General features: G+C 47.0%; 1 protein-coding gene across 8 annotated transcripts in view; it reads left to right on the top strand.

Annotated features, from left to right (window-relative positions):
- Positions 1–15,418, top strand: part of MPRIP (myosin phosphatase Rho interacting protein) — a 172,492-nt gene that overhangs the window by 135,435 nt on the left and 21,639 nt on the right. For 6 of the 8 annotated variants that reach the window (XM_074965110.1, XM_074965111.1, XM_074965114.1 and 3 more), the window contains 3 exons: positions 3,442–4,033; positions 5,003–5,119; positions 8,658–12,542. In XM_074965110.1, coding sequence (XP_074821211.1) covers positions 3,442–4,033; positions 5,003–5,119; positions 8,658–12,542 — 4,594 coding nt within the window. The remainder of the gene's footprint in view (positions 1–3,441; positions 4,034–5,002; positions 5,120–8,657; positions 12,543–15,418) is intronic. The other 2 variants (XM_074965116.1, XM_074965117.1) reach the window with 1 other exon arrangement.

Below are 15,418 nucleotides of genomic sequence, written 5' to 3'. Positions count from 1 at the left end.
GGAACTATTTGAGCATGTGCCTCCGCAACTAAGCTGGAACCACCAAATGTAGAGAGAACCATTGCCCTGTAAATATGATCTCCGGATCCCAGGAGTGCACTTAACGTCCTCGTGTATGCGCCCATGCACTGGGTGCCCCAGCCCATCTTGGTGCGTGTTGTTAACGTTCTCAAATGGCTGGGAGGCGGGAGTTCTGTGAGGCTGAGACCCAGAGCACAGGAGGTTTGCAGGGCTAAGGGCTTGCAAGTGCTTTACCCTGCAGTGCTAGTAGTGATGATCTATATCCCACTTCGGGTGTCAAGGGGTCGGAGCAGTTTAGTCTTCATGGTCAGTTCAGCATATGGTAAATCTGCTGAATGTGCCCCCAAGGTGACCATCTGGGATGGTGGTTTTGCTGATGTCAGCATCTCTCCACTAGGGGCTGGATTGATCCCCCCAAATTCACTTTAATTCCCTTTTAACATCTGTTTGTTTGCCCTGTGTTATGTCTCCTGAAATTCATTAGGTCAAATATATGTGTTTTAAACTACAGTATAATTAATATTTGCATTGTGGTAGCACCTATGAGCCTCAGTCATGGGCCAGGACCCCATTGTGCTGGGACCTGTATAAAACCAGAACAAAAAGATGGCCCCTGCACCAAAGAGCTCACAGTCTAACTGCAAACACTTTAGTTGGGTCAGAATAATCACCACCGGAAAAATAAAGTAACAACAATGAATGTGCTCAGCACAGCAAGTGGGTCCTTCTTTACCTGCTAAATCCATCCACCTCCTACTTGGGCTCAGTCTCCAAGCCAGCTCTAGCTGCAATTGCCTGCCAATTTCATACTATCTTTGAACTCTTTCACACCCTGTTCCTGACCTAAAAGGAGCAATAACCAGACATTCCCCACAGCTATTAAAAAGCACCCTCCACCCCACCCTCCTGGCCAGTGATTGCCTTTCCAGTGCAAATGAGGGCTGAGGTAACTCATTTGAGCAGAAGGAGAAAAATGGGTTGGAGGTGGGAAATAGTCAAGTAGTATTAATGGCAATGTGTGGGCTGTTGGGCACGTCCAAGACTTCCTTTTTATCTTCTAGGTCAGTGTCACTGCATCCTCCTCAGTTCGTTTCTAAATGCTATTCATATGACGTGACATGTAATCTGTGCCCCTCTGAAGTGTGCAGAGGGGAAGTAAGTTGGTAACAGATATGACAACAGGGCATTCTTGACTCATTTTGAGAAGCCTGGGGTCAGAGCTGTATCGTTTCAGTCTTCCGACAATGGCTGGGAGTCCATGGATTCTCTTTGCTCTCAACCCCCGGTCTGTTTTAAGACAATGTCTCTTTACTATTAACTTGTGTAAAATGCTGTTTTAACCAGTTAACCAGATTGACTTGCTGGCCGTACGTTTGCTTTGGAGACATCTAGCCTCAGGCATGAGGGTCGAAAGTACCTCTGAACTCGAATAGTGCAGTTTCATCATGGTGCAGTATGGAAGTTTCTTTTGTTAGCTGCAGTGGACAGTGCTGAAGAGTGTCTCTCCAGGCTGGTTTTCAAAGACAAACCTGAAACTTCAAGAGTTTCTTAAAACTAAGCCCACCTGAGCCTGTAGTTTCATTGTGGGTGAAAGTGCATCGGAAGATACTAGCATAGGAACCAGGCAGAGTCGGTCCCTTGCATTGCATTCTTTGGAAATGTGCACATACGGGTTTTGGTGGGGCACAGGTAGGGAGGAACCTTTTTGTTGTAAATGCTCCAAGGAAATCCTCTGCTGTTATACCCACTCTAAACGGTGGCAGTCTTCATGCATGTAGCTCCAGTGTTAGGATACCGCTTTAATTTTAGTTGGCTGCAGTGAATGCCCCATACGAGGGCTTTATGGCTCTCTTCACTGCATCTTCGTAGGAAGCTAAGTAGCTTGACACGTCAAAGCTTGCTGAACACAAATGTACTTAGCTAAGCTAAGGACAAATGTGGGGGTGCTGTCCCTTTAAGGGGCAAGATCCGGGCAGAGGAAGGAGGGGCTGGTCAAGCTGAAGGTGAATTCAACGGCACGGGTGCAATTACTGGGAAATGGCACTATTGGAGGCTCTGTTACCAGCAGGGTTTTGAGAGATGCTTCCCGGACCCTCCGGGCCAGAATTATCCTGTGGGAATCACATTCCATGGAGTTGGCTTATTGCCATTTTATTTGTTTTAATTCTAATCTGCATGCACAAGGCTGGCATGTATGCATTTCTATTGAATAATCCGGGACTTTATTATAGGTTGTCCGTAGAAGCTTGGACATACGTTTCCTTTCCCTACTAACTTTACCCTTTCCTGCTTGACAAGTATACATCTCCCCCATCCCACTCCCCTCTAACTCGGCACTAGAGGGCCATTGCTTCCTTTGATTTACTTTCTTGTTTGAGCATTCGGCATCATCAGTGACCTTTGCAGTAGCATGCACAGCTCTTGTGCTGCTGCTGGCCCAGTGGGGGAAGCATAAGAGCACATGGTCTCAGAGTCCAGGACTACAGTGTTGATCACAATTCCAGGGGCCAGTGTTTTCAGTCCAGAAAGTGGCATGGAGAAGTTCCTGGGTGAGCCTTTGCCAAGCTCGGAAAAACCTTAAAGGTGTTACCAAACCCCTCCCAGATGGTCATGTGCTTCTCTGTGCTTCCTCTTCTGTCACTACTGAATCTCCACCTCCTTCTCCATGCCTTTCTGAAGCTACATCCCAGAATCACTGTGATGGTGACCAGTTGCAATATTGCAATGAACACATGCCTGTGGCTCATTAAATGAATTGGGTGGAAGGATCATGATGGTTAGAAAGAGGGCTTCACGGGGGGATGGGGTGAGGACTGGATGGCTCCGAAGGGGTGTACTGTTCAAAGTCTGCCCGTGGGGTTAATGATTATAAAGTTAGCACTTGAGGGCTGCTGTTTGGCCTCAGTCCTGTTCCTAGTGGACAAGTGCCCACATCCCAGTACTGCCATTGGCCACTTTGTTGGCAGCCTCAGCAGAGGCCAAGTCCCGAGTGAGCAGCATAGAGAGAACTCTTGTTGCTAGCAGGGTGTGTTTGACGGGGGAGTGGGCCTCCCAAGCCAACGCTGTGGCACAATGGCGAGGGGACAGTGTGGGGAAGTTTGCACTGTTACCCTATGCTGCCCCACTCTGTTGAGAAACTAAAGGGCTTTGCGTCCTCAGGCTGCCAGTTGGCACCTTCCATCAGCACTAAATTCATACACAGAGTTCAAGGGAAAAGGAGAGCAGTAGCTCCTGGCCAAAGTCCAGATACCATGAGGAGCTTCAATGATGGTGGGAGAGGGATGCCCAGGAACACACATGGCATTTCAATGGGCTTCAGTCATCTCCCTGTGGCAGTGGCTCCTTCGGCATAAGTGCAATCATGGGCTGCATCTCTGTAGTGGGCTGAGGGATGTTTTCTTTCCTCCTCTGTCCTAACAGCTCCTTGCCAGAAGAGAAAAGCAAAACCAGCTCTTCCTTTGAGACCTGTCCAAAGCCAAGTGAGAAGCAGGACTCGGACCAAGCTGAGGTGGATCCTGAGCAGAAACGGAGCCGTGCCCGGGAGCGCAGGAGAGAGGGGCGCTCCAAAACCTTTGACTGGGCCGAGTTCCGCCCCATTCAGCAAGCCTTGGCGCAGGAGAGGGCCCTCGCTGCAGAGTCCTCGAAGAGCAGCTCCACGGCCTTCCCCAGGGAACCCAGTGCTCCGGACGCAGACCCCGGGGAGCTGGAACGGGAGCGGGCTCGGCGGAGAGAGGAGAGGCGCAAGCGCTTTGAGATGATCGATGCTGTTGATGGGGCAGGCCCAGATGACATGTTGAGGATGGAGGTGGACAGGATCCCAGGCCTGCCCATCGCAGGGGAGGCGAAGCCACAGAATGTTCATGTGGAGATCGAGCAGCGATGGCACCAGGTGGAGACGACCCCACTACGTGAGGAGAAGCAAATCCCCATCATGCCCCTGCACCTGGCCCAACCGGATGACCGAGACGACGGGATCCACAAGCAGCAGCTAACCTCACTGCTGGAGAAGGAGGTAAAATGAGAGGAGTAGGGAGCAAGTCAGGGCTTTGGCTCCAAGGGGCTGCTTGAGCTGCCTCAGCCTGTATGGTGATGGGCCTTCACGTTACACCAAAGTGGGTAGCAGCTGGACCGTTCAGTCACAGGCTGAATTTATTGCTGCATTAAGAGCAAAGGGGATAAGTGGACGCTATAGGGCCCCTTTGGGGAAATACAGGGACCAGGCCCATGGCCTGGCATTCCCATTTTCTTCCGATTGGCTCTTCCCTGCTTCTACATCTCCTGGAAGGACAATTATTGCAATGGGGGTCCTTTGGCATCTTTTTCGAGTCAAGCCAGACCAGAGGCTGTAGTGGTTGTTTATTAACAAGCCTTCCACTGTGATCTGAGCAGGATCTGAACCCAGTTCAAGTATATTAATGCTGTCTGAAATCAGGCTTCAACTTCTGAACCTATAATTGTGAGTGTGATTTTGTGTGTGCACGTGCGCACAACAGCTCTGCCGACCTGCACACCTTGTAAGTGTGCAAAGCTGGTTCTGCTTGTCTGTCACGCACAATGAGCAATCTCATGTTGGAAACCAGAAAGAAAGTTGATGCCATAAATAAGCTAGGAAAGGAGGGGTAGGAAGCTCAGCTTACTTGGAAGAGGCCCAAGTCTGGCATAACATGGGTTGGTTGCTGCAGGTCAGAATGAAGGTGCATTAGCAGAGCTGTGGTTGGGGGAAGGAGAGCTTGCGTGGGTTATGCCTGGCTCCTGCCAGTGCTGTTAGTCCCTCATTTCAGCGAACTTCAAAAATTAAACAAATTCACAATGTTGGGGTTTTCTGTGTTTGGTCTGAGAGAGGGGAGTGTTGTCAAATTAAATAAAGCCCAAATCTCAGCAGGAAGAGAGGAGATCGCTCCATGCTAAATGCTTTTGAATCACTTTCTTCCGTGCTTCTTCAACCACCCTTTTGGGTTCTGTCTTTGTCCATTTCCAACAGTTGGAGCAGAGCCAGAAGGAGGCATCAGACCTCCTCGAGCAGAACCGGGTCCTGCAGGGCCAACTGAAGGTGGCACTGGGCCGGGAGCAGAGTGCCAGGGAAGGCTACGTGTTGCAGGTAGGAGAGTGAGAGAGGGAGAAATCTCCATCTTTCGCTGCAACTGCAAACCTGTTGGGCTTCAGTCCAGGGTGCTCATGAGTGCATCCAGCGTGGAGCAGAAATGTGCAAACCCTATTGTGCCCCAAGAGACTTTGGCCCCTCTTAAATGCTGCCATCATCCTTTCCCGGCTTCATAAAGAGCATTTCTTTAATAATTCCTTTACTGTTCCAATGGTCTGGGTTCTGGTGGAGAGGAACTCGTCCCCCTAGGGCATCCATATCTGTGTAGAGATAGAAGATATGATGGCCAGCAAGGTTTCACTAAAGGAAAATGAGCCCCAGAGGCATAGTGGAAACAACCTTGACAAAGTTCACTTTGATATCAGTGTCGATGCGTGCACACACCCCCATCTCCTGTCCTGTGCATTCAGGGCTGTGAATTCTGCTCTGGCCACATGGCCTTTCTTATGGACTTCTGTGGTGGCTTTTGGCTGTATTAAAGGCTGGTGGCTCTGAAAGGCCTGGAATTGTGCTTTGGAGTGGTTAGGAAAGGAGAGAGGAGCAGCTACTCTCTTCCTCTCCACTCTTTTATAGGCTCTTAGATACAGCAAAGAAGACTCCTGCCGTGCCCCAAAAGGAGGGGCAAAGCTTATGGAGCTGCAGCAGGCTGGCTCAGCAAGAATTTCTTCTTGTTCTCTGGTCTAGGTAGCATTTCAGCTGCTGACTTTTACGTGGTCAAACCTGCTGTGGAACAAGGTGGCTAGTGGCTGTGCTAGGGGCAGAAGGGGTGGAGGGGCTGGGTTTGGCATCCAAGGCTATGCCCACTTCCTGGGCTAGAAGCACTGGGGAGGTAGCATGCTTAGCCCAAGGGAGGCAAGAAGCACCATGTGTGCTCAGTCAGTCACCCCGCTGGAGGAGGAAGATTGATCTGTTAGTATTTGTGTGGTGGGACGGCCCAGAGGCCCCAGTCAGGATCCAGGGTCCATGCTGTATGAACATATAGGAAGATACAGTCCCTGCCCCAGGAGCTTACAATCCAAGCAGTGTTTGTCCGGGAGGATGGAGTCACAGTCTGGGATTTCTGGGGAGGGAGGAATTCCCTAGGTTCTGAAATGAGAGTGGAGATTCTTCCAAGAGGAAACAAAATGGGCCTAGCAAAGTAGCCAGCTATGCTGCAGAGGAAGCACCCTAAGCTTCCAAGAGGGAAGAGCTTCTCTTAACCTGCTGCTGCCAGCTCTCTGCCAGACTTGGGAGCTCTACCTAGCCCCCTTAAATTGGAAAACTAGCTGGCAAGAAAAAGGGCTTGTGAGGGTGGAGAGGGATGAAGTTCTTGGATGGGCTGATCCAGGGGGAGGGGAGAAGAAAGCTAGACAATTCCTGTGTTTATTAGCAAATTCCCAAATGTTCATTGGACTTGCCACTTCATGATCTGCAGCTGTAGCTTCATGTTCTTAGACTGTGTTTGATCTTCTGTTATGGCAGCAACTCATGTTGGCTACAGGCCCTGGGCAGGATCCCACATTTCCACAACAACAGACCAACTGCGGCTTCCCTAGGGCGAAGGCATCTTGCCACCCTTAAACCGGAGCCCAGCAAAAAGTAGACCAGCACAAAATTGGCTACCAAAACCTGCTCCACCATGCTTGACATTCTGAGTTGGCCTTAGTGCCTTTGAAGTTAGGAATAAGAGCAAGAATCAAAGTCCGTAGTAGGTGGGTGCAAATCAGCTCTCATACAATACCAACCAACCCACTTTTTCATCTAAAACTAAATTGAATCTTGTTGAGAGTCTGAGAATGTCTGTCTTCCCCCTCCCCACCTTTGATGGCTGCCTTTGCATTTCCTAATTCTGGTAGACAAATTCCAGAGCCAAAATTCCATGTGAGAATTGAGTATTTCTAGTCCAGCAAAAAACCATTAGTATCTGAGAGAGGGATCCTGTTCCCTGTTAACCATCGGAACAATTTACCAAGGGTCATGGTAGGTGCTCCATCACTGGCAATTTTTAAATCACGATTGGCTGTTTTTCTTAAAGTTATGCTCTGGAATTATATTAGAGACGTTCTCTGGCCTGTGATGTACGGGAGGTCAGACAAGAAGATTGCAAACCTTCTGGCCTTGGAATTTATGAATCTTTGAGAGTTCCAGCGCTACTCTGCAGACCCAGAAAGTCTGGATAAACTTTAGGGTACTTACCTGAACAGAGTTTCTGTATTTTTTTGAGGTCTTGCCCACCCCCAGTCCTTATCCTTTTACAGATCCCTTTCATGGGCATTAACACTGTTGGTTCTGGCAGCAAACACTCTGCACATTTCTTAATAATAACAACGCTGCTGAACAAGAACTGGTACTGACGCATGCACCTTGCACTGAAGCCCTTTTTGAGCTCTTGTAACCCCTCTGACGTTTCTTGCTGTTAAGCTTAGTCACAACTGAAATATCTTGAACCCTTTGAATTCTAACAGGTGGTAAAGCGCTAGCGCTCACTCTTTCTCTTTTAGATACCTGGAATGTCTTCCAGCTCTGGTGAGGGAGGGGGTCACTTTACTAACCTGCCCTGGGTGGATATTCTTGCATGTTTTTGGTGTTAAGCATGACTTTAATGTAACATAACTGAGTGTCACATCTGTGGGCTTTCCCTACCAGCAAACAGAATACAGCAAGGCAGGCCAAATTTCTAGGCTTAACACTGTGCTTCTCTTGCCTTTTCCCGTTTGTGTATTTCTTTTAAAGATATATAATTTCTGTCGACTTATGCATGACTCTCTTTGTGAGTTTTCTCTTTGCATGCTACACTGCTTTGGTTTGAATCTCACAAAGGTTTGTTTGTTTTTATTTTACGTTCTCATCGTACCTGTTTTTCCCTTTCACTTGTCTTTTTTTACAGGTAGAGAGATTAGATCCTCCCCACTCTTAAGATTTAGTAATAATATTTTTTTTAAAAGATGAGCAGCCAGATGAAGAAGCCTGTTTAGCCACTACAGAAATGACATCACTATGGCAGCCATCTCCTCTTCCTGTGGCTTGGCAGGAAGTGATGTCATTTACTTTCAACCTCACTTCCTGTTGTTGTTTTTGTTCTGAAGGACTTTGTTATCTGGAATTGTGCACTTTTTGTTTCACAACAAACTAAAACAAACACACACACCAAATTGAGCAGCTCCTCTCTCCCCAACCTGTTCCTTTCCCTCCCTGTCATCCTCACTCCCTTCCAGTCTTTTGTCTCTGTTTTATTTTACTAGTGTTTCCTTTTCCATTGTTTTGGTTTTGTTTGACTTGTTTCTCATAGACTGTTACCTTAGAGATGTTTCAATGTTACCATCTATATTTTCTGTTAATCAGAAGCAGATATTGCCCCCTTTTAAAAAAACAAAACAAAAAAAGGTGGTTTAAAAGAAAAATTGAACCAAGAACAGAAACCTTCCAAAATTGGAGCATATGGGTAGCAGCCAAAACAATCCAAGGAGCTTTCCCATGGTCAGACCTGGCCAAAGGTGTGACACTCAGAACTGAGACCCAAGTACTACTAATCTAGTATTTAATCAATTTTTTTAAGACCGAGGTGGCAGCCTCACCATCGGGTGCCTGGCAGAGGCTCCATAAAGTCAATCAAGACCTCCAAAGTGAGCTGGAAGCCCAGTGCCAGCGTCAGGAGCTGATCAATCAGCAGATCCAGTCACTGAAACGTAGCTATGGTGAGGCAAAGGATGTGATCCGGCATCATGAAGCCGAGATTCAGAGCCTGCAGGCAAGGCTCAGTAATGCTGCGGCTGAGCTGTCTATCAAAGAGCAAACTCTGGCCAAGCTGAAGAGTGACTTAAAGAGTGAGAAGGAGAAAGCCAAAGAGCAGCTGGAGGAGTGGCAGCACAGTGAGACCACTCTGAGCTCCCAGTTAAAAGCCAGTGAGCAAAAGCTGAAGAGTGCAGAGGCGCTGCTGCTGGAAAAGACACAGGAGCTGAGGGATCTTGAAATGCAACAGGCATTGCAAAGGGACCACCAGAAAGAAGTGCAGAGGCTCCAGGACAGGATTGCAGACCTGAGCAGGCAGCTGAACGCTAGTGAACAGACTCGGATCCTAATGGAGGAGAAGTTGCAGAAGAATTATGAGGCTTTGTTGGAAAGCTGTGAGAAGGAAAAGCAGGTTTTAATACAGAGTCTGAAGGAGGTGGAGGATAAGGCCAGCGAGTACGAGAATCAGCTTCAAAACAATGAGCAGCAGATGGAAATTCTTCAGAAAGAGAAACTGAATGCAAAATTTGAAGGCAGCGAGATTGTCCACCGGCTAGAGGAGCAACTGGAGATGAAGGAGGCCAGCATCCAGAAGCTTGCTGAGGATATCAAGGAACTTGAAGGGGAGAGAGATCAGATCAAATGTAGGTTCCAAGAGCTGATGAATCAGGTTGAAGAGTCAGATAACGAAGTTGCCAAGCTGCAATCAAAGTTGAAAATGGAGGAGACCAACTATGATAAGCTGGAGCAATTGTACGAGAAAGTATCAGATCAGTTCCAGAGCGTGCAGAAGATGCTGGAAGAAAAAGAGGAAGAGCTGAGACACGTTAAGGAAATGCACTTGAGAATGGTTGAAAAGAAAGATCAAGACCTCAACGAGGCTTTGGTTAAAATGGCTGCTTTGGGCAGCAGTTTAGAGGAAACAGAAGTAAGGTTACAGGCCAAAGAAGAGGTTTTAAAGAAGTTAGCTAATGTGGACTCAGTACCGTGTGCTAAAGATATGGAGGACTTCTGCACTAATCTTGAGGCTGATGAAAGTCACATTCCAGACATGCCAGCTCCTGAGGGGCTTCCAGGTTTGAATTATGCACTAAAGGAGGAGGATGCTGAAGGTCCTGAGACCAGCCAGAGTCTGGCTGGTGAGCATACCATGTTGAATGCCGAAGAACTTAGGTCTCTGTTGAAGTCTACAGAGCTTCAAGACAGAGAGCCACAGCAGAAAGCCTTAGTGAAGCCTGATATAGGAACCCTATGTGCCAAAAGGCAAAGAATCCGCTTCTCAAACATCCAGTGCCAAAAATACATCCATTCAGATGGGTCGGAGAAAAATTGGACTAGTAGCACGTCTTCAGACACAAGCCAGGACAGATCACTGTCCGAGGAAAGCATGTCATCAGAACCAGTTCTTGGTTACCCAGCCTCAGGAACCAGTGACTCTGAGACTTATCTCTCAATCATCCATTCCCTGGAAACCAAACTTTACATCACGGAGGAAAAGCTCAAAGATGTGTCCATGAAGCTTGAAAGCCAGCAAGGTCATAACCAGGAGACTCTGATAGCCCTCCACCATCAGTGGGCCAGCACAGAGTCCCAGCTTAGAGAACAGCTCCAAGCTAGCTTATCTGAAGTTGGTGCTCTGGTTTCACAGCTGGAAAATGAGAGACAGGAAAAGTTCAGAATGATAAAAAATCATGTCAATGAGCTGGGAGACTTCCAAGTGAAAAATGATCAAACCCTGATCTGCTTAGAAAAATGCAGAGAACAGCTAAGGGCTTTACCCAAATCTGACCAGGAGGAAGAGAGAGATTTGTTTCTTACCACTCTGTCCAGCATGGAAACCACCTTGTCAAATGCAGTCCAGGTCTTGCAAGGGACACCCATCTCCTCTGATTATCAGCAGAGCGAAAGCTGTGTGGCTCAAACTCCACCTGCCGAAGGGAGTTTGCAGGAGGAACAGAAACTCATTTCCCAGCAGCAGCAAGTTGAAATGTCTGATGGAGACCAGTTAAGATTGCTTTCTGAGAGGATAGCATTTGAAGCCTCCCTGATCAACCAAATAGCAGAATCTTTGAAAAATGCAAGCTCAGAGATTTCCCAGAGTCTCAGAGAGATTCATGGGACAGCTGAGGTGGTTTTTTTAGAGCCAGCAAATGTGTCACATACAGCAATTGCCTTGGCCAACATCTTATCTAAGAAGCTGCTACTGGAAGGTGAATTTTGGAGCCAGGTGGAAGAATTGAGAAAGCACTTGGGCACCAGAGAAGAGGAGGTAGAAAGCAAAACAGAAGCAGCTAGTTTTAGTTTTCCCCAATGCCTTGTCCAAACAGTAGCAGATGCTACATTGATCAGGGCAGAACTTGGTTTTGTGGCACAGAAGATGCGAGAGTCTTTTCATCAGAGGTTAAAAACAATTGAAGAAGACCTTCACAATACCAAAACAGCTCTCCAGCAACATAAATGCATGTTGGAGGAAATCATCAAAGCATATAGGACCTCTGAATTTGACAGGGTTATGCATCAAATTTCTGAAGCACTTGAAATCCAAAAAGATGCTTCAGAAAGAACCCAAACCTCTTGGGATAGGAGTCACCTCAAGGTAATGCCATGTCAAGATTCAGCCAAGATGATACAGGCCCATGGTTTGCCAGACCATAGTAGTGAAGCTCTTGTTGCCATTCAAGAAGACCTTGCCCAACAACTCAAAGAAAAAGCAAATGTTCTTAAAGAAATATCTGTTGCCTTACTATCCTTGTCCCCTGAGGAAGCCATACGCGATTGCCAGAAGCTCCTAAAAATTTCTCAGTGTCTTTCATATCATACGTGCATGGGAGATCTTGAGCGCTATTCATCATTGTTAGTTCAAGATGCAATTATCCAGGCTCAGGTTTGTTATGGGGCTTTCAAAGTTAAACTCGAGTATGAAAGGGAGCTAAAGTTTTACAAAGAGTCCTTGCAAAACATGGATGCTCTGTGTCAAGAGCGTGTAAAGACAGTGTCTGCCCTTCGTGAGGAGTACGAAGACCTGCTTCGAAAGCAGCAGAGTGAATATGCTGAGATGATAGCCATCATTGAAAGGGAGAATGTAGACCTTAAGGCAAAAGTCTCTCAGCTGGACAATCAGCGGAGGCTCTTGGAGGAAGAAGAGCACAAACACAGCAAAAACTTATTTGAGTTACAAGGCAGGTATGAGGAGGAGATGCAAAATGTGATTGAGCAGTTGACTAGGACGGAGGACACTCTGAAGGCAGAGAGAACAGAGGGCCTAAATCAACTTGATGCCATCATCCGAGATAAGCAAAACATGGAGAGGTATCACCTTGAGCAAATGCGAATGTTGGAGGACAAGTTCCAGGCCAACATAAAGGAACTGCAAATCATCCACAATGAGGAACTGCATACTTTGCAGGAGCATTACAACCAGAACCTGCTGCGCTTACAAGAAACACTAGACAATTGCCAGAGGCAGCACCCAGAAGCCTTGCCTTCCAAAGGGTCTGAAACCAGTGACGGGAATGAATGGGCAACAGATCTGCCCGAGGGCGGGATGCTGCTCTCTGAGAGCGAGTTAAACTCCATGCACGGTTTGAGAGAGCGCATTCAAGAGCTGGAGGCCCAAATGAATGCCATGAGGGACGAGCTGGAGAACAAGCACGTGGAGGGGAATGCTTCAGCACTGAGGGAAAAATATCAGAAAGACTTTGAGAACCTGAAGGTTTTGAATACATTTAATTTTACCCCATAACCCTTCCTTCCTATCAATGCAATGTTCCAGTTTGTTCGGAGGCCCTTCTCGTACATATGGTTCCCCACACAGGGACAACACTCCCCATAAGACCTAAGACAGTTAAGAGAAACCAAGCCAATTAAAATGACCTGTAAAGTCTCTCTCAATGCACGTTAGTTTTCTCCATGCTTCCCTTCTCTGTGCTGGGATGCATTCTAAATGCGTTGCTTAGTGCTTCTAGTCCCTTGTACCTGGCTGTTTAAAAAGGCTCAGGCACAATGAGAGAGAATTATTTGATTGGGAACGGTGGCAGACGCTGCTGGTCATTTAGTGGTGGGAGTCGGGGTCCAAAATGGCTGTAATAATGTCACGCTGCAACCAAGCCTCCTCCAAACACGAACATTGCAGTGTTTTCCTCATGGCTGAGTCATACATTCTGTGCAAAGCGGCTTCCCAGAGCTCTTTCCCGGTCTGATCAAACTTCAAGCCCAACTCCCTTGCCTTCAGAGCCCTAATGCAAAATGTAAACATATACTCTCAAAACGTATGTTTGTGGGAGGAGGGGAGAATCTGTCTGGTTAAAAGAGGACAAGTTTTATAGACAAAAAATTAATACTAATCTCGGCTCTATGTGGCTTACAGGGAAATCCAGTGTTGCTGTTTTTTCCAGCAGTTTTTTACGTGACAAACAGTGCACAGTTGTTAGAGCCAGGAAGTAGGTGCAGAAACAAAGTTTGAAGGAACAGGAGCAATGGCCACAAAATGCATTTACACACGATGCTCCACCATTCAGAGCTGGCTATCAAAGCAGCACCTGGCATTACAACTTCTAAAGACTGTTGTTTTTTGAACTTGAGACCATTTCCAGCTGGGAGCTGGTTCTGTAGCAGTGAAATATGGACTTGCTAACAGCGCTCGAGCTGATTTCCAGGTTGAATATGGAGCGTAGGTACCAAAAGGTCAGCCAATCCAGACTGCAAGCAAGGACCCAGGGTTCATGGGCAGAGAAGCAAGTCAGACAGAGGTGCTTGCACGGGAGCAATAATCCTTCAGAGTCAGCAGAGAGATTTTAAAGTGACAAGAGAGCCTGAGTCTAGCAGGAGCATTATTGAACCGTGCAATCTGCAAGGCTTGGAGGTAAGGGATGGGGCTAGGGTTTATGCCAGTTTCTGGATACACAGAATTTTTAGCCTGGGAAGAATGGTAAATCTACCCAAGTTCCTCTTCCTTTTCCTGAGACAAACCCCTCATTCGGCAGGAGGTGCTGGATAGATTGGAGTGTTAAGGACAGGAACCGCATTTCTTAAACACACAGGTCCTAGGATATCTGTTGCCATGACTTCCACAGACAGCTCCAAACTCCAGTTACTCTTTGAGAGGAAAATCCCTTCCTAAACTCTTACCCAACTTCTCCCTCAGCCCAGTCACTGCCACGGTTACTCTGTCCTTGAAAACTAAAAAGACCTTGGAATCAGTGTCCCGGGCAACATGCCATTTTCCAAATAGGGTCCAAGAGGAAGAACGTTCTTGCTTTATAAACAATTCCCTTTATTGTGCATCCCACAGTGGCCTTTTTGCTGCTTCCAAACTCGCTCGAAAAGCCATTAGACCTCACTGCCTCAGCTGTTTTCAAACTGAGACTCCCTATTGGAGACTGCTGGAAACCTGCAGTGTGCCAGATGGCAAAACAATGGAGCAGTAACCTTTGGCAGACCTGTGCTGAGGAAGGACAGAGAGAGATCTCTAGATCTCCCTCCCTCTCGCCTTCCCTCACTTGTATGAACTGAGGGGACAGAAACAAAAATATCAAATTAATCTTGGTTACTAGGAAGCTAACCCAGGCACTTTCCAAAACTCTCTTTAATACGCACATTAAAATAGCATTAAAATACTTTTCTCCTTTCCTTTGCATACTCTGGAACTTTACGACCCTCACTAATTTCTCGGATTTACAGCAATGCGTTTACAATAAACTAAATACTGTACCTACCAACCAATGTTATTAAGAAGCACTTGCCAATTTTCCTCCCTGTGTTATGCCTGTAGATAAGAATCCTAGCATAACAAAGCAACCTCACCCTGATGCTCAGTCAGCCAAGTCCAGATAGGTTATGGCACTGGGTTATTAGCAAGAAACAAGGTTGAGAAAAGGAAAAATGCCTCAGGATAAAAAAGCAAGTCAAAGAATAAAATCCAGACCTAGAATTCACACTGATCACATAGCATTAGACGATGAACAGGGGACTCTTAAGAATAAGAATCAGTAGGGCTCAGTGGGTAACACTCTCACCTCTGGAGTCACACGTTAAGTCCTACATGAGGACTTAGGCTCATAACTAGTGCTGATGCTACAGGATAAGCTCAGCAGGTGCTGTACTGATACAGGAGCCATTAAACTTTAGCCACTGAAGACAATCCAGGTTAAAGTTTAAGCTCCTCTCGTCAGTGCTGTCATTCAATAAACCAGACTCTGATGACCCAGGCTGTATATCTGAGTGCATAGAGCAGAGAGAAACTGGCAATGCAGGGTTGGATTTGTGGGGTAGAAGTTGCAGGGGGTGGGGTCAGTTCACAACCCTTAAATTCTGCTTTGGATTCATTCTGACCTCAAACTTAACTGAAACAGTTAAGTTTCTGTGGCTCCCACCAAACACACTGGTGTAAAATCAAGAAGAGCTCCAGTGAGGTCAAGGTAGCTGAATGACACCAGTCTCAAACTGGCATAAATAGGAGGAGAATCTGACCCGGGACTCAACCCCCATTTGCCAACTGGTTCATGAAGTATGATGGGACCATTTGGCTAGTTTAGCTCTAGTGTCAGGTTTGTAACACAGCCCTGAATACAGGCACGTTTCAGAACTCAC

This window comes from Natator depressus, chromosome 10, assembly GCF_965152275.1.
Source record: "Natator depressus isolate rNatDep1 chromosome 10, rNatDep2.hap1, whole genome shotgun sequence".
Taxonomy (NCBI): domain Eukaryota; kingdom Metazoa; phylum Chordata; order Testudines; family Cheloniidae; genus Natator; species Natator depressus.
Note: the sequence above shows the minus strand (reverse complement) of the source record. Positions and strands in the feature narration are given on the sequence as shown.